This window comes from Felis catus, chromosome B1 (assembly GCF_018350175.1).
Source record: "Felis catus isolate Fca126 chromosome B1, F.catus_Fca126_mat1.0, whole genome shotgun sequence".
Lineage (NCBI taxonomy): Eukaryota > Metazoa > Chordata > Mammalia > Carnivora > Felidae > Felis > Felis catus.
The window spans coordinates 112,876,267-112,901,011 of record NC_058371.1 but is presented as its reverse complement, the minus strand read 5'-3'; the positions used below and the strand labels follow the sequence as shown (position 1 = coordinate 112,901,011).

At 39.5% G+C, this 24,745-nt stretch overlaps 1 protein-coding gene across 4 annotated transcripts in view; it reads right to left on the bottom strand.

Annotated features, from left to right (window-relative positions):
• The window catches only part of ELOVL6 (ELOVL fatty acid elongase 6), a 145,335-nt gene that overhangs the window by 53,622 nt on the left and 66,968 nt on the right, over positions 1-24,745 (bottom strand). For all 4 annotated transcript variants that reach the window (XM_019829086.3, XM_019829087.3, XM_003985082.6 and 1 more), the window contains exon 3: positions 1,533-1,664. In XM_019829086.3, coding sequence (XP_019684645.1) covers positions 1,533-1,664 — 132 coding nt within the window. The remainder of the gene's footprint in view (positions 1-1,532; positions 1,665-24,745) is intronic.

The window sequence follows — 24,745 nt, the reverse complement described above, 5'->3', positions numbered from 1 at the left end:
TGCTTTGTATTATAGAGAATCATGTCCTAATACAGATTGAAATGGAAGAATTTTTTAGTGACAGATCCACATCATGAGCACTTCACCTGCAGAACTTACAAAAGGCACCAAATTAGAGTATAGTCAGTAGTAGCAAGTAAATGAGCATTTGGATGCAGGGTTCTGACATAATGGAAATGTATGGATCATCAGAGTTTATGAAAATCCTCTTCCTGTCTGATCACTTTTAATAAGGCTTAAGTAAGTAATGAGGTTTCCTATTTCTGCTTAGTGGTAGAACAGTTAATATGTAGTACGAAAAAATAAAAATGATTATTCAGAAATATTAAAATAGTTCTCATTTATAATATATCTACATCTACCCCCCCCACACACACACACACACTCCCCCTTACCCCAAGCCTAGTTATACACTTGTGGGTTCTGACAAGCAAAACACACAAAAAAACAGGTACCTTTGTTAGCACTATAGGTATTTTCTGGCACTTGTTTGGACACCAGCTGTATGCTAATTAGTCTTGTGAATGCTTAGATCACCAAATATCATAAAACTAGAAAAGCTCCTTCAAGCTTCCAGGAGTGTGTCTGAATGTTGGCTGGCAGCTGCACCTGGAGAGATAGACCTGGCCCTGACAGCCTCTAGGAGGACTTCTAGCCAATACAAAGTGACAACGAGTTAGCTAAACATAAGCCAGTTGGTCAGCTCAGGCAATGGGGGGTGAACAGTGCTTTTGGGGATGCAGAGCAAAAGCGTTCTCTGGTCTAGTAATACTAACATAGACAGGTGTCCAGTATCTAGTCATGTGTCTGAGTGCTATTGTTTGATTACATATTAGTTGGTTGGCGGAGGGGGGGGGGGGAGGGGTGGTCAGCCCCGGTGACCTGGAGGGACCGGACGGGGGCGAGGGGCGGGCATGATGGTGGGGCCCGGGGGCAGCGTCTGGTGGGCCTCCATCACCGTCTGGAAGCATCGGGCCTTGCACCCTGACCCTGCGGGCTCAGCCGTGGTCGGGGTCCACATCGAGGCGGCGGCCGTGTGGCCCCCGTCCCCCGCCTTGTCCACCCCTACTGTCCGGGTACCTAGGGAGTCCCGACGTGGAGGTTTAAAGACGCTTCGGGTGGGGTCGCCCGGCAGCCTCAGGTCACGGCAATCGGGCCCTGGCGTACCCAGCACATTTAAACCCTACTTTGCCACACACCAACACCGGTGTGGCTTTGCATTTAACGCTTCATCTATATTTAAGCAACACAAGTAATGGAATTGACACACTGCTTCTAGGCCTAAGAGATAAACTGGATCACTGCACCAGCCGTATGGACAAGAAACGACCCAGCCTGAAAAGAAGAGATTGAGTATATTATGGCAAGTTGGTTGCAGTGGAGGCCTACTCTCTGGACATGACTTTATTTTACCTTCAATGTACTGAACAATCAAAAATATGTGATATAAAATAAAATGCTCAAACATTGCTCCTTTAGCCAGGTCTGAGGAAATGGATGGACGGCACTGGGAAAATGAAAATAAAACCTACCTGAAGACTGCAAGGGTCAGAGACCAGAGCACTAATGGCTTCCTCAGTTCAAACTTCGCCCGTTTGTTCATGAGGTGCCGACCACCAAAGATAAAGGCAGCATACAGAGCAGAAAACAGGAAAGATTTCTTCCTATAACAAACAAAACCCCAACATCTTATGAAATGAAAATCTTTAAGCAATTTATTTTTACTCATCAGAAATCTATGTTTAAATTATTCGTAATTTTTTATACCAGTCCCTCTTTGGAAGCACTGAACGCATATTCCTGGGAATGTGCCCCTCCACAGAAGAGAGAATTAGTCTTTTTGGCTCCATAGCCTTCTGTGGAAACCTCCCTTGACAATTAGGTCATCCAGATTAACCAACACATGTCAGAATAGATTTATCTGCTTTTCCAGCTCTGTGGCTTTACAAATTCCAACAACATAACATTAAGGTGCAAAAAGAAAATTTTTCAATGAGGGAATTAAAACACTAAAATCAAGCTACGTAACTTAGGGCGTCCCCAAAATGGATTTCTGAAATCTTCTCCACCAAAGGATTAGGTATTACCTTCCAATATTATCATTAATAATAAGGATAACTGGCAGACATCATACAATGTAACAGAAAGAACATAGAACCACCTACAGTATACTTGCCTAAAAGCTTGAAATTGAATCCTATCAAAATCTGATTTTACTACCTAATCATAAGAAATATAAAGGATAAATACAATGATGGGACCTTCTGTAAGACAAGTGAACATATTTCTTCTCTAAGTCAGAGGAGTATGGAATCCAGTAATCTTCTAGATCAAAAAGCGACTCGAGAGACTACAGTGAAAGACAATACGTAGAATTTTGGGGGCCTTTACTTGACCAAAGCAATTGCAAAAAGATGTTTATAATAAATTCAGAATATAAATCACAAAGTTATTAGTCATAATTTTAAAAGCAGCTAATATTTATGGGTGAAATTACATGTTTTGGGTTTGCTTTAAAATATCCCAGCAAACAAACAAAACCAAAACAATGTTAAAGGTAGAGAGTGGAAACTAGATTTTTTTTTTTTTAAATTAAGTAGGCTCCACACCTAATGTGGGCTTGAACTCATGACCCTGAGATCAAAGTTACATGCTCTAGCGATGAGCCAGCCAGGGGCCCTGAGATGTAATCACATTAACAAAAAGGATGATGAAATACAGGGGCTCATTATTCTCTCTTTTCCTTAGTCAGGCTTACATGGAACTCTCGGTCAGAAGCATGCAAGCAATATGAAATAGAATCTCTAGGTCCTGCTGCTTTATTACCGTACGATGGAGAAGTAAACAGTAATATTAATAACGCCAGTAAGAACAAAAACAAAAACAAAACCAAGATTCTATAGAACTATGATTCCATAGAAAGTAACAGAGGCCTCGTAAATAATTTAAACATCTAAGTGAACTTCGTATAAAAAAAGTAGTATTGCTCTTAAAATGGATATTCCCCACTCAATTAGATTAAGAGGGAAATCATTGAAAGTAAGTTACAAACATAATACAAAAAGCAAAATGAATGAACCTAAAGAGCATTATTTGCAAAATGCCTCATATTTTCTCCCCTAATTGCTAATACTTCCGCTGTGTATTGCTAACTAAAGAGGGATCTTATTAATTACACAAGCAACACACCTACTTCAATGGATACATGTTACTTACTTGGTGGACACCACCCAATAAAGCACTAATTCCAGAAATTAACCCATAAAGGTGGAATAAGCCACTTCCAAATGAGGTTTGCAAACACTCTTAGAAACACAAGACCTGACACGTAGTAACTTACTTGATAAAATGTTCATGAATGTGTATGAATTTTACAAGTGTACGTCATTAAATTACTTTGAGTCCTAATCAGCATCTGTATTTATAGGCAGACTCACTAAAAAACAACCACAAAATTTTATCAAGTTAATGTAAGCAATAGTCATATGAAATTATATATATTCTTTTCTAAATTAAAAAAAAGATTCTTATCTAAATTGTAAAGGTAATGATGAGTGACAATTCATAGTATGATTTAGGGAGTGATTCCTTAGGGGTGGGCATACATAGTGCCCGAAAGCTTTCTCTAATCCTCCTAATCTCTCCTAATGTAGGTAAAGCATTATCTTCATTTTATGGATAAGCAAACAGGCTTAGAGGTTAAGTAGCCTCAGATCTCCCTATTCTCCTGTGGTAAACTTTCAGGAAGGAAAAGAGTGTGCCAGAGACATAACACCTGATGTGTTATAGGCATAAGAATTCCTCAAACCCTCCTACTGAATTGCATGGTCATTGTGTAACCATGTAGCATGTTGTTTAACTGTAAACTGACCAAGAGGACTCTCCATGCCTTCGTGTTTCGATTGTCATATTTTTGGGGCTGAGAACACTTTGATCCAAACCCTGTTTACCTCCTAAAGAATACAAATTAACTATATATACCCCTGAAAGCTTTTCCTTAAATTATCCATCATTCTCTTGCACATTCAACCTAATTCAGATTTTGATTATGGTTAGAATAAATGTATTACTTGCAATTATGCACCAAATAAAATGGATGTCTTTATATGATCCTATCAATTCTAGCCATTAAGGGGAAGATAAGGTGCCTTGAAGAATCAAGAAAAATATAAAAATCTTCTCTTAGTACCTTTTCCTCTATATTTCTTCAGCTATGAAATGAGAATTAGTCCTAATGCACTACTAACTTCCTGGCACAAACCATTCTCTTTTCTACATATTTTCTACAGATATCTTGACAAACCTTCAATTCTATAGCTATGGCAACCAAGTCAATCAATATGGACTCAGAGAATTTGAGAATTGCAAGAGACCTAAGCGACGGAGCTCAATTTCCTTGTTCTACAGAAGAGGGAATGGTGGATGGGGTGGGGTGCTGGTGACATTAGTTTCTTATGGTCACATAGCTACATTCTGTATAATGGCCAAAACTACCAAAAGTTTGCTCAAGCAGATAAGTAAACATAAATTGTCCAGGTTATATCTGAGTCACATGGTATAATAAAAATAAGTTGCTTATTGTTTACTATACAAATCTTCTACTGTGGTGAAATTCAAATATGCAATGCTTTAGGTTAATTTAGAATTAAGTTCAGGCTTCTTCTGTGAGAGGGAGCCATCTAACGAAGCCTTAACTCTTACCTCTTCAACTGAGAAATCAAATTGTATCATGTATAGTTGAATGTATTATGAATTTTTCCATTTAGCTTAGAATAAGGTAAGATTTTTCTTTAGCAAACTGGGCAGTTTAAATGGATTCAAATTGCCTTTCAGTTCTGGCATCTCTTTTGTAAAGTTTCAATTATAATCAAGATGAATAATGACTTCCTGCTAGCCCACTTACTATTTAATGGGGACAGATGACTTCCCTAATGCTTCAATGGTAATCTAATAACACTTCATATTCTGGCATGCCTCCATAGCTGGGTATAATGGTAACACTACATTGTTTTGTTACCAGATAACTAGCAATTTCCAGATGGTAAGGACGCTTCCTGTTTAACCAATCTTAATTGTATATTATTTAGCACCACCCCTCGCTACAGGTGCTTACTACTTTTCAGAATGGTGCTTCTGTAGCTATAATTACAAGGTAACCAACTAAGTGAAGATCACCCAGTTGAAATACTGAAGTGCTTTGAGCTTGTTGTGCTTGTATTGACCCTTTCTCCGCCTTCCATTTCTGTCATGGATGTGAATGGAAATTAGCCCATAACTAATAAAAAAATAATGGCTTTATTCATTATCCTTAGAAAGCTGGATTTCTCTATCATGCTACCCTGGTCCCAAACATTTCTAGGAGATGTTTTTTTCTGTTCTTACCAGAGTAGCTGCTACTGATCTGTGTTTATTATTCTACCCAATAACACTTATCAAAGAGTCCTTACACATTCAAATGCTTTTTCCCCCCAACTCCTGATATTCCACTGAAACCAGGACCTAGCTTGACTCTCTTTAACACTCACATCAGGATCTCTGTTGGCTGACCTGTGTTTCTCCAAGAGTCAAAGGAGTTCTTTTGAGAAATGGTGAAACTTTCACGTGGGTAGTGTTTCAACACAGGATAATTGCTAATGAATAACTTGGGGAGATGGCCTGAACTCCTTTGTACCCTGGTGACCTTGTTTTTGTGGCTACCGTGCACGTGTAAGGTGCAAGGAGTTGTGAAAATTCAAACAAAGCTTTGAGGGAGAAAAGAAAAGGACACCTGAACACTTCATCTGCTTTTGGCAGATACCGAGCCCAGAATTTTCTCGTTCAGACTCTGAAACTCAGAAACAAACGCTAATTGGTGAGGCCACATCTCTTTTTAAGACTCCTCCTTTGTTCAGCTGCTAATTCAAATCAGCAAACAATTCAAAATTCTGAAAGTAATTTTAAAGCCACGAACAAATTGGAGACCTGGAGACAGAAGGAAATAACGCTCAGCTTTTTGCCAACAAGACATTCAGTGGATGTCGATGGTGGTCATAATTTGGTAAGAATATAGAGGAAGGTTTTCTTTCTTTTAAAAAAATTTTTTTAATGTTTATTTATTTTTGAGAGAGAGAGAGAGAGAGAGAGAGAGAGAGAGAGAGAACGAGAGCAGGGGAGGGGAAGAGAGAAAGGGAGACACAGAATCCGAAGCAAGCTCCAGGCTCTGGGCTGTCAGCACAGAGCCCAACATGGGGCTTGAAGTCACGAACCATGAGATCATGACCTGAGCTGAAGTCGGATGCTCAACCTACTGAGCCATCCAGGTGCCTCAGGAAAGTTTTCTTGAGAGGGATCCTGAAGTTGTGCTCTTGGGAGTTCTAGCCAGGGATGGATTCTGTCATTTTCTTGAGAATTCCCCCAACACTTTATACAGGCATTTTTCCACATTGAAAATAATGGGAATTTCCAGCAGTTTTTATTCACAAGTAAACTATAACTGGGAATTAACTCTGCCCAGAAATTCTGACAACGAATGATTTGGAAAATAATAATGGAAATATGTTCATAGTATACAAATGAATCGTGACTTTATAATTGCAAGACAAAGCCATGAGTGACTAAAGGAAAGGGTGCTATTTTTTTTTTAATGTTTTTTATTTTGAGAGAGAGAGAGAGGGAGCGCCCACACGCATGGGCAAGCATGAGTGGGGCAGAGAGAGAGGGAGAGAGAAATTCTCAAGATCGTGGCCTGAGGCGAAATTAAGAGTTGGATGTTCAACAGACTGAGGCACCCAGGTGCCCCGAAAGGGAGTTATTCTAATCAGTTATGTTTGACCCAGGAAACCAAATAATGCATGATTTCTGAGCTTCTTTGAGTTGCAAACACCCCTTTGTTAATCTGCTTTCCTCTCTGATGTGAATGGAAAGATCACAAGTTCTCCTAATTAAAAAAAAAAAAAAAAAGATGAAAAAGCCATTTTTTGGGATTCTGGTTTTCTGTTGTTGAAGTTGGCCATGGTCAAAGTAGAGTCATATTTAGTACGATGGATTCAGTAACTGGATTCAATAACGTGGCTACACATCTCTTTCTAGGAAAGTACACTTCTCTTAAAACAGACCTGTTACAGAAAGTTGCTTGTACGTATATGTCTCACATACCATTTTTTCCCCTTGTCACCTTTTTAAAACTCTTGATTTCTATTCTTGTTGGCTTTCTTTTTACAACTGAAAATAGGCTCTTTCTACTTGCAAAATGTTAAAATCACGTACACAGCCCCATAAAAATGTCGTCTCTCTAATAAATTGGCAAGATACTCATTAATGGCCTGTTCTTTTTTTTTAAGATATTTTCTGTTGCCGATAAAAAATGCCGACATCCATCCATCCCTTCACAATTTAAATGAACTGCCACCATTTTTATTTGCAGTGTGATTGGTATGCCACTGAAATGAAAATATAATAATAAACCAATCCCTGTGTAAGAGTAAATTCTGCTTCCACTAGTCTAGTTAGAAAGACAGGGAAAACGTGTGTTATAGATGGCAATGTGTGACAAGAATTCTGAGTAAGGAGATATTGCTGTGATGAGAAAATGCTCAGTGGAAGGTTCAACTCTGAGGTAGACCCTGTAAGGCTTTGTATAGTAGACAGAAAGAAGTGGGAATTTGGGGTGGGAAGAAAGCAGTGCCTTAGGCATAAGCTAACTTGGGAATGTAGTAGACCTGATGTTTCTGTAGGGGGTGGGGAGACACATGGAAGAGAGTCAGTTCAGAAGTGCAGATTAAAGATTGCTAGAGTTGTAGCAACTGCACAGCAGTAAGGACAATATCTTCACCTCAAGGTTGCAATAAGCTGTGAGGTGTGTCGTTGGTAATTTAATATTACTAATAAAGTATAGTCCTAGAACTTGTGGCTTAATTTTCCTTTTCCTTCCTTCTTTCTAGATAAATAAGAATAGGGGTGCCTGGGTGGCTCAGTTTGTTGAGCCTCTGACTCTTGATTTCGGCTCAGGTCACAATCCCAGGACCGTGGGCTGGAGCCCTGTGTCTGGCTCCTGCTGAGCATGGAGCCTGCTTAAGATTTTCTCCTTCTCCCTCTGGCCCTGCTCACACCCTCAAATAAATAAGTAAACAAACCAACCAACCAGTAAAGAGATAGGTAAGTAAACAAATAAAAATAGATTCACTCATGTGTGTACCATTATGTGCCTGGGGTGAGAGAAGGGGGCAGTGTTACCACTTGTGGTCCCAGGAAAGATAGATGGAGAAATGCTGGTTCAGGCCATGGATAGCACTCAAAGTCTTTGAGCTGGCTGGGGGTGGGCAGATGTGGCTGAGGTTTGACTCTAGTCTCTAAGTCAATGCCCTCTGGCATGCTCCCCACAGCCTACATTGCTGGCATCTGTAGCTGCAGAAGTTCCCGAGGTGCAGTGGTGTGAACTGAAAGAACTTCTTTAATGAACTGCTGTACTTCACAGGAATTATCAGATGGGACCACCTTCAAGTTTTATTCACTTAAGAATATTCTCCTATCCTATGCAAACAATAGCAGACTGTTAGGCCAACCGTGGCACTGTTTCAGTAAAGCCGATATCTGGTTCAGTGTCCTCAACTGTCCTATAGAGAAAATGTCAATTTCAATCCTAAAATATGGCATCTGAGACAGATGCAATAAAATATTTTTTCTGTTTTAGAAGACATGGTTTCATACAAGTGATCAGAAAGATTCAATATCACAGTCAGGAATGAAAGATTATTGAGGATTAAAAAACAAAGAATTCAACTCTTTCTTTGAAAAAGGTTAGAGTTTCTTATCTCCTCAGAAAGAGTAAAGCTTGCTACCACCTCTAAATAGAAATTTTGCCAATGGTCTTGGTAGACAAATGTCCCTTTTCAAAGCAAACCACAAATGGGCTCTGCATTGACAAACTCATTTACGGTTTCTGTTTTGGCCGAGAGTATGGCTCAACCTGATTATCTGATACTGATTGTCACTTTGAGTTAGAATTGCCAAGTAACCATCTCATACAGTCTATCAGCTACTGATACTGGCAAAACATTAAACTCTGGCCATTAAAACAAAACAAAACAAAACAGTGAAATCTAAATAGGAGACAGCATGCAGAAATAGAATGCAGAAAGTGGGTTCCATCAGCAATTTGCTTTCATTGTGCTAATTCCTTTAAAGAAATGCCCTTTGTTCTAAGAAAAAAGAAAGCTTTCATCTGAATTTCCAGTGAAGAAATGCTCACCCATTTAAGATGATAATAATGAATAAAATGAATATAATGATGAATACAGAAAGCGTATGAAAATTCTGAAATGACTCCTATTAAGTAAGCACAGTGAGTGACTCCCTGTTACCGGATTAAATTTTACCTTTTACAGTTTTTTTTTTTGTTTTTTTTTTTTTTTTTTTACAGCCTTAAAAGCTATTAGGAGAGAGAAATGAGGCGTTAGGGACCTTTTTTTCCCCCTGAAAATAAAGTTTTCTTGGACCGGAAGTTACACAATGTCTGTCTGCTTGTTTTTAAATCTTGTTATCTATTCTAATGGCCTGCTAGCCATAGAAATTTGAAATTAAAAATTTCATAAAATATTAAAAAAATATATTTAAAAAATTAGAGTCAAGTATAGAAATTTGTTTCCTGCTGTCTTCATCCTAAAGAATGTCCTGTAGAAAACAGATTTATCTGAGAGTTGCAGACTAAAACCAGAAGTGAAAACAACACTATAAAAAGCACGTATAGTTATTCACAATGGAGTGGAAACCGGATTTCACGTTTACAAGTCAGTCCAAGTCAGACACACCATTTCCCCAGACCTAAAATCAAGACGACAGCTGCACAGACAACTCATAACAAGCAGAAACATATCCAACGTTAAGAGTGCTTTAGACTCAAGAGCTAATCGTCTCAACTGAAAGATGACCCATTTCTGTTGCAGTCTATACGACCACCTTATATTTATCAAGTTTTAGTTGATACTTATTGCTTCACGCAACTATAAAGAAGCTGGAAAATACTTTCGAGGAAAAAAAAAAAAACAACCCACATGTTTTCATGTTAACTACTGGGTGATTAAATATACTGTTGCATTGGCTTTCGCCTGGGTATAAATTCTGAAAGAGGGTTGGAGAAGCAATGAGAAATCATGTCCCAAATGCTATTTCTAGATTAGGGAGAAAATAGCCCAGAAGTGATAAAGACTTCGTGGTATAGCTCAGATACTTTTTTATCACCAAAATAAGATTTACATAAGAAATTTAAGCCTGAGAAAAAACTGGCAATGACAAGAAGAAATATATTATTAGCAAGGTAGTGGAAATGGTGGACTTTTTCACCCATGAGATACCTATCACTCAGTTACCAAAGAAATAACTCTCTTTTGCTCTTGAAAATAATATGACAAGATTTAAAAAAAAATTTTTTTTAAAATGTGTATTCATTTTTGAGAGAGACAGAGTCTGAATGGGGGAGGGCAGAGAGAGAGGCAGACACAGAATCCAAAGCGGTTCCAGGCTCTGAGCTGTCAGCACAGAGCCCAACACAGGGCTAGAACTCATGAGCTGTGAGATCATGACCTAAGCGGAAGTCAGATGCTCAACTGACTGAGCCACCCAAGTATCCCAAGATTTTTTTAAAGTTTATTTATTTTGAGAGAGAGCGAGTGAGCGAGTGCATGTGTGCATGCACAAGCAGGAGAGGGGCAAAGACAGAGACAGAGAGAGAGAATCCCAAGCAGGATCCACACTGTCAGCCACATTGTCAGTGCAGAGATCTGCGGTGGGGGCGGGGGTCAAACTTTCAAAGAATCACTCACAATATGAGATCTTGACCTCAGCTGAGATCTAGTCAGTTAACTAACTGAGCCACCCAGATGCCGCTGGCAAGATTTTGATTGGGGTATTCACACTGCTCCTTCAAAATCTGAATGGTCCTTCAGTGATGTAAAATTAGGTCTGTAGACATTAGCTTTGACAACTTTGGTAACGAGGTAGTTTGCTTTCTGAGTTGGATTGTATTGCTTCCCTATTGCTGCTGCAACAAATTCCCACAAACTTAATGGCTTAAAAAACGTAATTACTTTATAGTTCCAGAGGTCAGGAGTCTGGAATAAGTCTTATGGGACTAAACTCAAGGTGTATCCAAGTTGCATTCCTTCTAGAGGTTCTAGGGGGCAATCTGTTTTCTTGCCTTTCCAGCATCCAGAGGCCACCTGCATTCCTTGGCTTTCTCCATATTCAAAATGCATTGTTGTGACCTCTGTTTCCATGGTCACACCGCCTACTCTGACTCTGCTTTTATCACCTTATCACTGTCTCTGACTCTGATCTTTAAGTCTTAAAAATTCTTGTGATTACTTTGGGTCCAAGGGATAATCCAGGCCCACGCCCTGGAAAGAAAGGATCTCTAATTTTAAGGACTTCATATGATTACACTGGGCCAACCCAGATAGTCCAGAATAATCTCATCTCCGATTCCTTAACCTAATCACATCTGCAGTCTCTTTTGCTGTACAAGATAAAAAACATATTCACAAATTCCAGGGATTAGATTAAAACACGGACATCTTTGGGGGAGTATTATTCACATTACCACAGGGATTAACCTAAATAATAATATCTAAAGCCATTTTTCTGCTGCAACTCATAGAAAGTGCTAGTACAGGGCAAACCTTTATTCTCTATTCTTGATTTGTTACATCCAAAGCCAGCCTCTTCCCTCTACGTCAAGAAAGCACTTTAGAATGCAAGGGGCTGAGAGTCACATTGTTTCGAATTGTCCTGAAGCCACTCATGTGTATACAAACTCCCAAATATCAGTACTTGAACTCTTAGCAGTAACATACGATTTAGCGTATACCTTACAACGGAGTAGGCAACAGAGCTTGGGAATTCTAGTAACATACACAATTTGTTAGAAATGACTAGTTTGTTTAATTTATCCCCACCGTGACAAGTTCTAATTGTCATTTTACACTCTTTTGTGACAACAAATATTTGGCTTGTGGCTATCGTCTGCATTTTAATCTGAAAAAGCAGCATTTGATACAGATGTTAGCTCCTTTTCTGTAACACCTTCTTCACTTGGTTTTGGGACACTATTTCCCCTTATTTCTTCCCCAACGTCACCATCTGGTTCTTTTTCATCCTCTTTTGCTAGTTCTTTCTTCACCTCCCCAATCTTTAAACTTTGAAGGGTTCCCAGGGCTCAATCTATGGACTTCTTTTCTTTCTTTCTTTCTTTCTTTCTTTCTTTCTTTCTTTCTTTCTTTCTTTCTTTCTTTCTTTCTTTCTTTCTTTCATCTATACCAGTGGTATACATGGGGACAATGATTTTACCCCTCAGATGACATTTGGCAATGTCTGGAATCATTTTTGGCTTTCACAACTAGATGGAGGTTGGCTACTGGAATCTAATATGTAGAGGCCCTGGATGCTGTGTAGGACAGCTCTCCACAGCAAAGGGTTACCCAGTGCTAAATGTCAATAGTGCTAAGGTTGAGGAACTCTGGACAAGAGAAATATAAAGAAAGATATTAAGAAATCATAAAACTCGAGAGAATGTGTGTTGAAATGTGATACAGCTTCAAAAACCACATTTACTGGATGGGATGATGTCACTTATGCTTCAGATACACGCAGGCTGAATTGCTTCAAACTGATTCCAAGCACAGAGTAAACTTCTCATTTCAAATCAGCAGTTCAATTTAGAATGGAAGACAAGACAAAACAACTAATTTGGGTCAATTTTTCCCTCGTGATTCTAGAATTAGGTTCACTTCTACCTACAGTGGAAACACCAGCCTGGTAAAGACTTGAATGATCAGTTCTTACAAACTCTACATTTGTTGCAATGCTTCCTTGTCATGAAGGTCATAGTACCTCTCCAAGAGAAAGGAATAATCTGAAACGAAGGTTAGGCATTGCCAAGACAACCTCCTACCCCACACACAGAGTTCAAATTCTTCTTGAAGTAGAATTTCAGTTCTTTCCAGTCATCTCTTTACTAACCCATTCTACAATATAAGATCATTCCACGATAGTTAAGTTTATTCCTAACTTAGCTCCAGGTGGGGCAATGACGTAAAAATACATTAGACCATCAGAACTTATAACTGTTACGTAAATCTTATACATTCTTACCCACTCTCTACTAAATCATTAAGTATGACAAGGTGATAACAATAAAAGTTTCTATGACATAAACTTTTTAAAATTAAGAGTGGGAAAAGCTCTATTTTCTCTCAGGATTATATATGGAAAATAGGTATGCTCATTGGATAAAGCATGCCAAATGTGACAAACAAGATCAGTGGCACTGTTTTCTAAATCTTACAACAAATTATTATTTATTTTTTAGCTCCTCTCAGGCCTCTGCTCCCCAACATTTCTGCCATCTTGGGAGACACTGATTCTCCTCTGATGGTTATGTACAAAGCTGAACAAGTGAAACAGGAAGCTGCTCTCTAATGTTCATGTCATCCGTTTCTACCGGGGGGACCTGGGTGAAGCCTGCCAGATAGTGTCCAAAGCTGGTTTAGGAGCCTTTTATCTTTACATCTGTTTACATCATTTCTCACAAAGACTTTCACTTCGCTTCTTCCCGCACCCCCCCCCCCCCGCCCCGCCTTCCCCTGTTCATTCAAAGGTTCAAAGCTAGAGAAAAATGATAAAAAAGATTTGGGGGGAAAACAGGTGATACTAAAAGTCTCAAGATCTGTTCAAAAAAGTAAGAGCATAGCTTCCCTTTCTTTAGAGAGAAAGAGGAATTGTTTTATTTGTACAAGTTTCTTTTTGCTACTAGGCTGTGAGACAAATAATTTCTTTTTTACTTGTTTGTCAGAGGAGCCCTGGGACACAGCTAAGGCACAGCTGGGATTTATCAAACATGGGTTCTGATGAAGGAGATTCTCGAAGTAACAAGGTCCACAGGATCCTTTTCTTCAGTCAGTTTCAGAAGAAGGTGAAAATGCTTAGGGAGAAAAGAGAGTGCATCTGACTCATGGATTCTTTGAAAGCCTGAAGGTTAATGGGCTTCCCGTATTCCCAAGAGCATTCCCTTTGGGGTGTGCATTAGAAGGGAATGTGTCCTTCAGACTGCTGGTGGTGGCATGCATATGCTGTCAATAGAGAGCAGTCACCCTAAATAGTAAACCCCAGCCTTTGTTTTTACTATTCTCTTTCTACTTTTCTTATTTGTCAAGACTGATTTCCTAAGCAACAAATTTGAGAATATTGAAAGAATAGTTTTTACTCAGCCATGCTGACCCAGAAAGGTTTCCCACTAAAAGAAGGAAATGAGGGGGCGCCTGGGTGGCTCAGTCGGTTAAGCAGCCGACTTCGGCTCAGGTCATGATCTCGCGGTCCGTGAGTTCAAGCCCCACATCAGGCTCTGTGCTGACTGCTCAGAGCCTGGAGCCTGTTTCGGATTCTATGTCTCCCTCTTTCTCTGACCCTCCCCCATTCATGCTCTGTCTCTCTCTGTCTCAAAAATAAATAAACGTTAAAAAAAATTTTTTTTAAAAGGAAATGAGTTTAAAAAAAGAAAAAAAAAGAAAAAGGATTGACCTGTGTTTACTTGAGACACATCCTTTAATCCAAAGCATTTCTGAACCAAGTTGAGAAATACTAGATGCCTGCGGGCTACAATGACATTTAAAAGTATTTACTGAACACCCACTGGTTGCAGCTATCTATCTACACAAATCTCTGCTACAGGAACTTACTGGTCCATAACAGACCCAAAGTTAAAGGCTGCCTTGGAATGCACAACTGTGCATTGCTCTAGACCAGTAAAATAGAGTAGGTTTCAATTTGATCAAATAGTAACTTAAAAAAGTTTTTTTTTAACATTTATTCATTTTTGAGAATGAGAGACAGAGCATGAGTGGGGGAGGGTCAGAGAGAGAGGGAGACACGGAATCTGAAGCAGGCTCCAGGCTCTGAGCTGTCGGCACAGGGCTCGATGTGGGGGTCAAACTCATGGAGTGCGAGATCATGACCTGAGCCAAAGCTGGATGCTTAACCGACCAAGCCACCCAGGCTCCCTACAAATAATTTTTTAAACTGAATACTCACTATACCCTAGGCACTGTTCTTGGAACCATGCACTTAATGTATATAATGTCTCTTATCTTTTTAAAAAGATTTTTAAAAGTCATTTATTTTAAGAGAAAGAGAAAACGCAAGGGGAAGGGGCAGAGAGAGAGAGACAGAGAGGGAGGGAGAGAGAGAATCCCAAGCAGGCTTCATGCTATCAGCGCAAAGCCCAACGTGGGGCTTGAACTCAGGAACTGTGAGATTAAGACCTAAGCCAAGATCAAGATTTGTACGCTTCACTGACTGAGCCATCCAGGAGCCCCCTTTTTTCCTTTGAAAGCTGAAAGAATCCTACAAATTAATCTGAATTCAATTCTACTGGCCTAAAAAAATTTGGAAACATGATTAGGTTTCTACTGAGGCATGCTGCTCTTGGAGAAGCACACTGTATCAAGCACTGTTCAGGAATGTTGGACAGCACACTATCCAATTTCTTTCATTCTTGCTGGCCATGCTGATGTATTGCTTTTTCAATAGAACCATTTGCATAAAGCAAGCAAAAGATAGAATAGACAGGTATGAAATGAGACTGGCGCCATGATAGCATCACTTTCCACCTGATAACTGTACCCTCATCTGTCATGAATAGAATCTTCATTCACTGACATATTTCAAGACAAATTCTGTGAAGAGCTGAAATCAAAATAATGACAACAAAACATCTATACTTTCACAATTCTAAGTAAAACATATTTGTTTTGATCAGGATCGTTCTATAATCAAAGAAAATTCTAAGATACCATTTGATGTCTATCCATAGGCAAGAAGACAGTGATAATACCTGATTCAGGAGAGGATACAGTGACTCAGGTCTTGCTGATGGGAAAGTAACAATCACAAATCAGTTGGTTAAGCGTCCGACTCGCGGTTTGTGAGTTCGAGCCCCGTGTCGGGCTCTGTGCTGACAGAGCAGAGCCTGGAGCCTGCTTGGGATTCTGTGTCCCCCTCTCTGACTGCCCCTCCCCCACTCACACTCTGTCTCTCTCTCAAAAATAAACATAAAAAAATAATCAAAATGAAGATTTTATAAATAAAACTAAATAATAAAAAATATGTTCTTATTGCTAAAAAGAACAAAATGCTAACAAACACACAAACCATTTGGTGGTGGTTACATGTATATTATGTAAAATTACACAAATTTTATTCCACATACTTCTGCAGTCTTATTGGAAGATGCTATAGAAGTCACTCGCCATCACACCTACCAGAGTCATCAAGCCATGGGTTTCAATCCTGGCTGCCACATATTGGTTCTGTGATCTTGATCTTTTTTTTTTTTTTTAAGTTTATTTATTTATTTTTGAGAGAGAGAGAGAGAGGGACAAAGAGGAAGACAGAGAATCCCAAGCAGGCTCTGCTGTCAGCGCAGATCCCGACGCGGGGCTCAAACTCATGAATCATGAGATCATGACCTGAGCCGAAATCCAGAGTCCGAGGCTTAACCGACTGAGCCACCCAGGCGCCTCTGTGATCTTGATCTTGAGTAAATTACTTTACATTTTATCTGCCTCAATGTCCTCACCAAAAAAAAAAAAAAAAAGGGAAAATAACATTTGTTTTTCTCAGGCTTATTGTAAATCATCAAAATACCGGACTTGGCAGGTCTAATGCATTATAAGTAATCAATGCATTAGTACCTAATGCTATTGATTATTATCAAGGAAAAAAAGACATTATAAGATTAGAATCAAATGCAAAATCAGGCTGGTTGGGTCTTTGTGGCTAAAGGCATTTCAAATTCTATTTAGTCATTCTGACACCAGCAGTCCTTGAAGTTGAAGCTGACCCTGTGCGAGTACTTTAAAAAACAATAAACAAAAGAGCACAATCCACGTTTGTAGGTAAACAAGAGCTTTTATAAAAACAAGTCATTTTGATGTCACAGCTGGAATACGGAGAGCAGTAACACCGAGGAACAATCATTTAAACACTTTATTCTCATAAAAATTTGTAGACAGGATGCAGGACAGGTTTCTTAGATGGCACATGCAGGTAACTTTTGAACCGAGCCCACCTCAGTACTGGCCCACCTAACAGCAGTCTATTTAGGAACAGTAACCATTTAAGAAGTGGCTGTAAATGAGTCTTCTAAATTAGAGATTTCTAAAATAAAATGAAAATAAAACTGTTATGGGTAGATACCCTTTTTTTTCCTGACCTATTTAAGGAGGAAGAAAAAAAAAAGGTCCCTTTTATAGTCATTTAATTACTAGGGTGGCAGCAAAGAGAGGAATAGAATTAAACCATTTGGCTGATTTATGCTGCAGCTAAAAGGTCCATGGAACGTTATGACGTTAATGTTGTACATTGGTCATTCTTTTCGCAACTCACAGTGTTTCGACAATAAAAAATGTTGACCGCAGCAAGTCTGAGTGAGATGAGGTTGGGCACGCAGCTAGGTGAGTGGAGATGAGGTGTTGGGAAATCGTTGCCCTGCCTTGGCGTGCACAGGGGGAAAGCAAACGCGGCCACAAGGTGAAGGTTTGATCTAATATAGATTTGTGAAAGTGACATAATTTTCTGATGTCAGCAGACATTCAAAGGATACACATGGATACAGGATACAAATATGGTACTATCTGATTATTCCAGACCAGCCACTGGCCAAGAATCTGCCTTCAGTTCCACACATCTGGCATTGGTGAACTGACCGATCACGAGTTATTTGACCTGAACTGCACCTTTTGCTTTGGCTGACAATAAGCTAACGATCTTGGGTCAACGTCTTGTACTGCCTATTGCCCAGGATTTTCCTTAGACCTTTACAGGAAAAGAGACCTGCCAAGGGAATTTAAATAGAAGTCAAAAGGGGCTCAGATTATGAAAGTGCTTTGGAAGATTCCTCTTCTCAGTATCTTCATTAGGCTCCTACTGGCTGTTTGGGGCAGTGGGTGGGCAGCAAGAACTGAACCCAGCTTTTCAGCAGCACTGAACTTCACTCACCTACACAGCCGCGGGGCAGAGAGTTCTGTGTGGCAGTTCTCAGTATGAAGGAGCTCCGACAGGAAAAGATTTAATCACAAGAGTAGCAAGCAATGCTAAAAATCTAACCTCTCTTTTTAGAGTTAAATCTTTCTCCCAGTTGCATACTCTTTGGCTATGTCCTTTTGAAGTGTCTCAGTATATGAAATTGTCACTCAAAATGTGGCACAGGTATAACTACACATAGGTGAAGGCAGCCTGGTCTGACATTGGCAGCATGGTCATGAATTTTTATCCATAACTATATATGATAAAACAAAAGCATTACCTAATTGACACCAACATGATGATTCTTTTTTCTTGTTAAACTGATGAATTCTGGGGGTAAATTGACTGAATCAACAATTTATGTCATATATTCACTGAAATTTATATGGCCTGTGTTCACCGAAAACTCATGCCTCCCTGGCTGCCCCAACTAAGGAAAGTTGTATATTTTGACAACATGAGTAGCCACGTAAAAAAATTAATTTTCAGAGCTCTGGGGTGGCTCAGTTGGTTGAGTGTCTGACTCTTGATTTTGGCCCAGGTCATGATCCCAGGTTATTGGACTGAGCCCTGTGCTGAGCATGGAGCCTGCTTGGGATTCTCTTGCTCTCCCTCTGACCCTCTCCCCACTCTCACGCTCTGTCTTTCTCTAAAATAAATAAATAAATAAATAAATAAACAAACAAAGAGAAGAAAAATTAATTTTATATATTCTTTTTCAGTTCCAACTGGAACTCCTAATTACTCATTTGGGGGTATTAATTGAGCACCTACCGCGTGCCAAGTGCAATTCTAGACTCTGGGAATACATCAGTGAGCAAAACAGACATCAAGGCCTACTCTCATGGAGCTTGCAAGTCTGGAGACAGGCAATTAATGATATGGTGTGTTAGAAGATTATAAACACTAGAGAAAGAGGAAATAGTAAAGCACTGTAAAGGGAAACTAAGGTGCGGAGTAAGGAATCGATCAGAATTTAAAATAGGAGAGCCAGTGTAGGCACACTGAGGTGAACTTGGGCAACAGGCTTTAAGGGAATGAGCTTTAAGGGAATGAGGGAGTGAGTGAAGCACTCTGGGAAAAGGTGTGTAAAGCAGACAGAAGTGACCAGAGCAAGAACTATCTCCAATGCTTAAATTTACCAGGTGGTGCCAATTTTGCTTTTGGAAAATTCAGTACCCTAAGATATCCTCTCAGAATGTGCCTGTAAGTGTGCATCCAAGCAATAATTCTGCTTCTTTCAGTAAACTTTCATGTCAGGACAACCGTTGGCATATTCATAAATGTCATTCAAGAGGAATGAGCATGAAAGTACCTAGACTATGGTTAAAAAAAGTTTAATTTCTAAAAGTACTCTTATTTAGGGAATAATTATAAATCTGAGTTACTAAGAAATTCCAGAACCTCTGAATCTCTGATAGTACCTCTTGCGAAGTAAGTTGAGATAGTCCATAGATGGAAGATTATAAGGTACCTCCCTTACCATGGTAGGGTCTTGAATTAAGACAGATCTAAAAGTAGCTTGACACTTGAGGGGCTCCTGGGTGGCTCAGTCGGTTAAGCATCCAACTTTGGCTCAGGTCATGATCTCATGGTTTGTGAGTTCAAGCCCCGCATTGGGCTCTGTACTGACAGTTGAGAGCTTGGAGCCTACTTTGGATTCTATGTCTCCTTCTCTCTCTGTTCCTCCCCTGCTCACACTCTGTTTCTCTGTTTCTCTCTCTCTCATTCTCTCTCAAAAATAAATAAACATTTAAAAAAACAAAAACTAAAAAATAAAAGTAGCTTGGCATTTGAGATGAATTTATGTAATCTTTCATAATAAAGAAAGTGTGTTTTGTTCTTTTAGGATTTCCTCTCGCAAACCTAAATTTGAATATACAAAAGCAAAGGCTGTTTCTTCAAGAATTTACCAGGATTACTCCTGAACCAGAGACAAAATTTGATTTTCTACAAGCACATTAATTTTGCTTCACAGGCAAACTGGTTTTAGGTCCAAGTTGGGAAAGAAAGATAATAATTCCTGACAAGGAAGGAAATAGGTTTTCCATTTTCTTCCTGAGTCAGCAGGAACACAAGTAGGACACAAGTGACTTTCTAATGTATGTTTCCCTAAGTGCACATAGTAAAAAGCAAAGCCTAATTGTTTTGTGGAAATCAGAACTTTATTCTAAAAAAAGGCAAACGGACATGAATAAAATACTTTTTTTTTCTTTTTTTAGAGAAAGAGAGAGCATGAGTGGGGAGAGGGGCAGAGGGAGAGAGAGAATCTAAAGCAGGCTCCATACTCAGCACAAAGCCCAACACAGGGTTCGATCCAATGACCCTGGGATCATGATCTGAGATGATAACAAGAGTCAGAAGCTCAAGTGAGCTACCCAGGTGCCCCACAACTTTTAAACTAAAAAAGGAACTAAGTGAATTTAAAACACACACACATACACACACACACACACACCTACTACAACAACTGTTGATTTCCACTAAAAACAATTAGGCCTTTTACTGCAAGGCTTAAGTGAGTTGATATGAAGTTTTAAATTTTTAACCAAGTAAAAACACTACATGCACTATAGACTGATCCCAATATTAGGAAGTCATCATAAAATAGAAACATAAACACTTCAAAGGTAAAGTTTCTTTTTGGGCAGAAGACATGAACAGACATTTCTCCAAAGAAGATAGATAACCAAGAGATACATGAAAAGATGCTCAACATTAAACATCATGAAGGAAATGCAAATCAAAACCACAATGAGATATTATCTCACACCTGTCAGGTGGCTAAAATGAAACACACAAGAAACACCAAGTGTTGACAAGGATGGAGAGAATAAAGGAACCCTCATGCACTGTTGGTGAAAATGCAAACTGGTGCAGCCACTGTGGAAAACAGTATGGAGGTTCCTCAAAAAATTAAATATAGAAAAACAAATTAAAAACAGAACTACCATATGGCCCACTAATTGCACTACTGGGTATATGGCCAAAGAATATGAAAACACCAATTCGAGGGGTATCTGGGTGGCTCCGCCGGTTAAGCGTCCGACGACTCTTGATTTCAGCTCAAGTCACGATTTCACGGTCATGAGATCAATTCCCATGTCAGACTCTGCACTGGGTGTGGAGCCTGTTTAAGATTCTCTTTCTCCCTCTCCTTCTCCCTTCCCTCTGCCCCTTCCCTGAACCTCACACACACATGCACAGGCTATCTCTCTCTCAAAAAAAATTAAAATAAAAAAAAACTAAAAAAAAAAAAGAAAACACTAATTCAAAAGGATATGTGCACCTCTATGCTTGCTGCAGCATTATTTATAATCACTTAATTTTGAAAGCAGCCCAAGTGTCCATCTATAGATGAATGGATAAAGAATATGTGGGGGATGCACACGCAAACATACAGACACATACACAAAATGGAGTATTATTCAGCCATAAAAAAATGCAACCTTGCATTTGCAACAACGTGGGTGGATCTATAGAGTATAATGCTAAATGAAACAAGTCAGTCAGAGAAAGACAAATACCATATACTTTCACTCTTGTGTGGAATCTAAGAAACAAAACAAATGAACAAAGGAAAAATAAAAAGACAAACCAACACACAGACCCTTCATCATAGAGAACAAACAGATGGTAACAAGAAAGGGATGGGGGATGGGTAAAACAGGTGAAGGGAATCCAGAGTACATGTATCTTGATGAGCACTGAGCAATAGAATTGTACACATGAAACTAATTTAACACTGTATGCTAACTATACTGAAATTTATGTAAAAAAATAAGGTTTCTTTAAAACCCAGACGTAATTTTTTCAAAAAGAATCTCTTTTTATATTTTTTTGGTTTATCTTTTCTGATATCACAAAAAATATCTTCATAACTGTATGGATCTCAGAGATATCGCCAACTATAAAGGAAAGGCCAAAACTTCCTTAATGTAAAGGAAGGAGTGGATAAAAACCAATTTTCTAAATTAAAAAAGATACAGCGAGATGATTGGTTTGTGATGATTTTTATTTTCTACTTGTGTTTATGTGACATATATTTACAAAGAGGATATACTTACCACTTTTACAATAAAAAGTAAAAATAATGCAAGTTTTCATTTGAGTGAGGAGGGGAGAGAGAGATTGGGAGTAAGGATTAGACTGAGAGAAACTGACCCCAGTGACCAGTCTTTTTTTTTTTTTTTTCATTTTTTTTTTCAACGTTTTTTATTTATTTTTGGGACAGAGAGAGACAGAGCATGAACGGGGGAGGGGCAGAGAGAGAGGGAGACACAGAATCGGAAACAGGCTCCAGGCTCCGAGCCATCAGCCCAGAGCCCGACGCGGGGCTCGAACTCCCGGACCGCGAGATCGTGACCTGGCTGAAGTCGGACGCTTAACCGACTGCGCCACCCAGGCGCCCCAAATAAGCCAGTGACCAGTCTTAAACAAAAGATGTCAGATCCTAGTCGGAGTTGGGGGGTGGGGGGTGGGGCTGGCATCAAAATAGGAGCAAAGCTTGGAATTCCCATTAACTGCAAATTAGTAACTCAGTGTTGGTGGCTTTCTGGGGGTCTGCTGAAGTGTATGTGTGGGTGGTGATGGAAGATTAGATGCCCGTTTTCTCCAACCTTCTAACAGCTCCCTGGTGCTATGGAAGCCGTTCCAGAGGGTTTTGCAGGTGTTGAGCCTCTAATATCTATCTGCCAGTTCACATTTTCTTTTTTTATTTTGAATCATTTTTAATGTTTATTTTTGAGAGAGGGAGGGAGGGAGGGAGGGGAGGGGCAGAGAAAGCGGGAGACACAGAATCTGAAGCAGGTTCCGTCAGCACAGAGCCCCATGTGGGGCTCAAACTCACGAACCATGAGATTATGACCTCAGACAAGATCAAGAGTCTGACACTTAACTCAATGCACCACCCAGGCACCCCCACCAGTTCACATTTTCTAACTGAGTGCTTTCACCAGCTAACCTTAAGTGTTTCTCAGTATGATCCACTGACTACCTGTCTTAGAACTTCCTGGAGTGCTTGTTAAGACTACAATATCACCTTCTCAGACCTTCTGAACCTACAAGAGTGCTATGGTCTGAATGTTTGTGTCTCCCTCAGAAATCATGTAGAAACCTTAACCTCCAAATAGTGTTAGGAGTTGGGCCTATGAGAGGTGATTAGGTCACAAGGACAGAGCCCTTCTGAACGGAATTAGTGCCCTTATAAAAGAGGCTCAAGAAGGCTCCAGGTGAGGTCTCAGAGAGAAGGCAGCCGTGTGTGTGTTCTTCTTTTTTTTTTTAATGTTTGTTTATTTTTGAGAGAGAGAGAGAGAGAGAGAGAGAGAGAGAGAGAGAGAGAGAGCATGAGTGAGGGAAGGGCAGAGAGAGGAGGAGACAATGAATCCGAAGCAGGCTCCAGGCTCTGAGCTGTCAGCACAGAGCTTGGTGTGGGGCTCGAACTCATAGACCACGAGATTGTGACCTGAGCCAGTCAGATGCTCAACAGACTGAGCCATCCAGGCGCCCCATGTGTGCTCTTATCAGACAGTGAATCTACCGACACCTTGATCTGGGATTTCTTAACCTCCGGAATTGTGAGAAAAATTTCAGTTATTTAAGCAACTCAGTCTGTGGTGTTCTGTTAGAGCAATCTGAACTAAGAACAACGAGTAACTCTGAAAGTCTGTACTTATATGTGACTCTTTGGAGGTTTTTAGACTTGAGATTGAACTTCAAGATCATGATTATTTAGCTTCATATCATCAGCTACCACCAACCTTAACCCCTCTGGGTTCCTTGATCTCCTATCTCAAAGCTAACACAGGTTTAGTGCATATCAAAATCCATTATATCCTCCAATTGAATAAAAACTTCTGGCTAATATCCTATTTACCAAAAAAGAGGAAAAAAAAATCAGTGCATTACAGCTAGAGAAGATTTTGACAAGAGGAAAAAAATGGAAAAGTGGTAGACAATCTCTCGTACTCAGCATTAACAACACAGACAGGATATTTGAGTTTAGTTGCCCCAGTACCTTGACAATGAGAAGGTAAGCCTCAGCCTCACTAAGCTTCTGAAGCTTCTCACTTACATGAGAATTTAACAAAAACATTGAATTCATCTAAAATTCCTTCGCCTTTTAAACAAAACTGAAACCTCGCAATAACATATTTACTTTTCTCCATAAGTAATGAGCTACTTCAGGTAAAAGATGTAATTTTCCAGGGATTGCTTTAAGGATGATAGTTTAATAACAGGGATCAAAGATATTTACTTATCTCCTAATTAACAAAAATTTGCAAAGCCTTTTGGCTTAGGGTACAAAATTTTGCTGAATCAGTATTACTGAGAGTTTATCTGGGATGACAGTAAGGAGAATTCTGATTCATTCATTCTTTCATACCACTATTCAACAAATATTTTCAGCAAATAGTTAAGTGCTAATTATCTGCAAAGTATTGAGGAGAGTTAAGAAAACAGACATACTCCCTTCCACCCTGGAGACTTTAATGTCTTTTGGAGGTAATAGACAAGTACATGGAAAAGTGGAGAATAGATAATAAGGAAATATTCGAATAATAATAATAAGGATGCACTCTAACCCTAATTAGACAGGATGAGTAAGTAAGTTAAACAGCATGACCAAAGAGCCAGAGGCAAGGATTACACATTCAGGGGCGCCTGGGTGGCTCGGTCTGTTAAGCTTCTAACT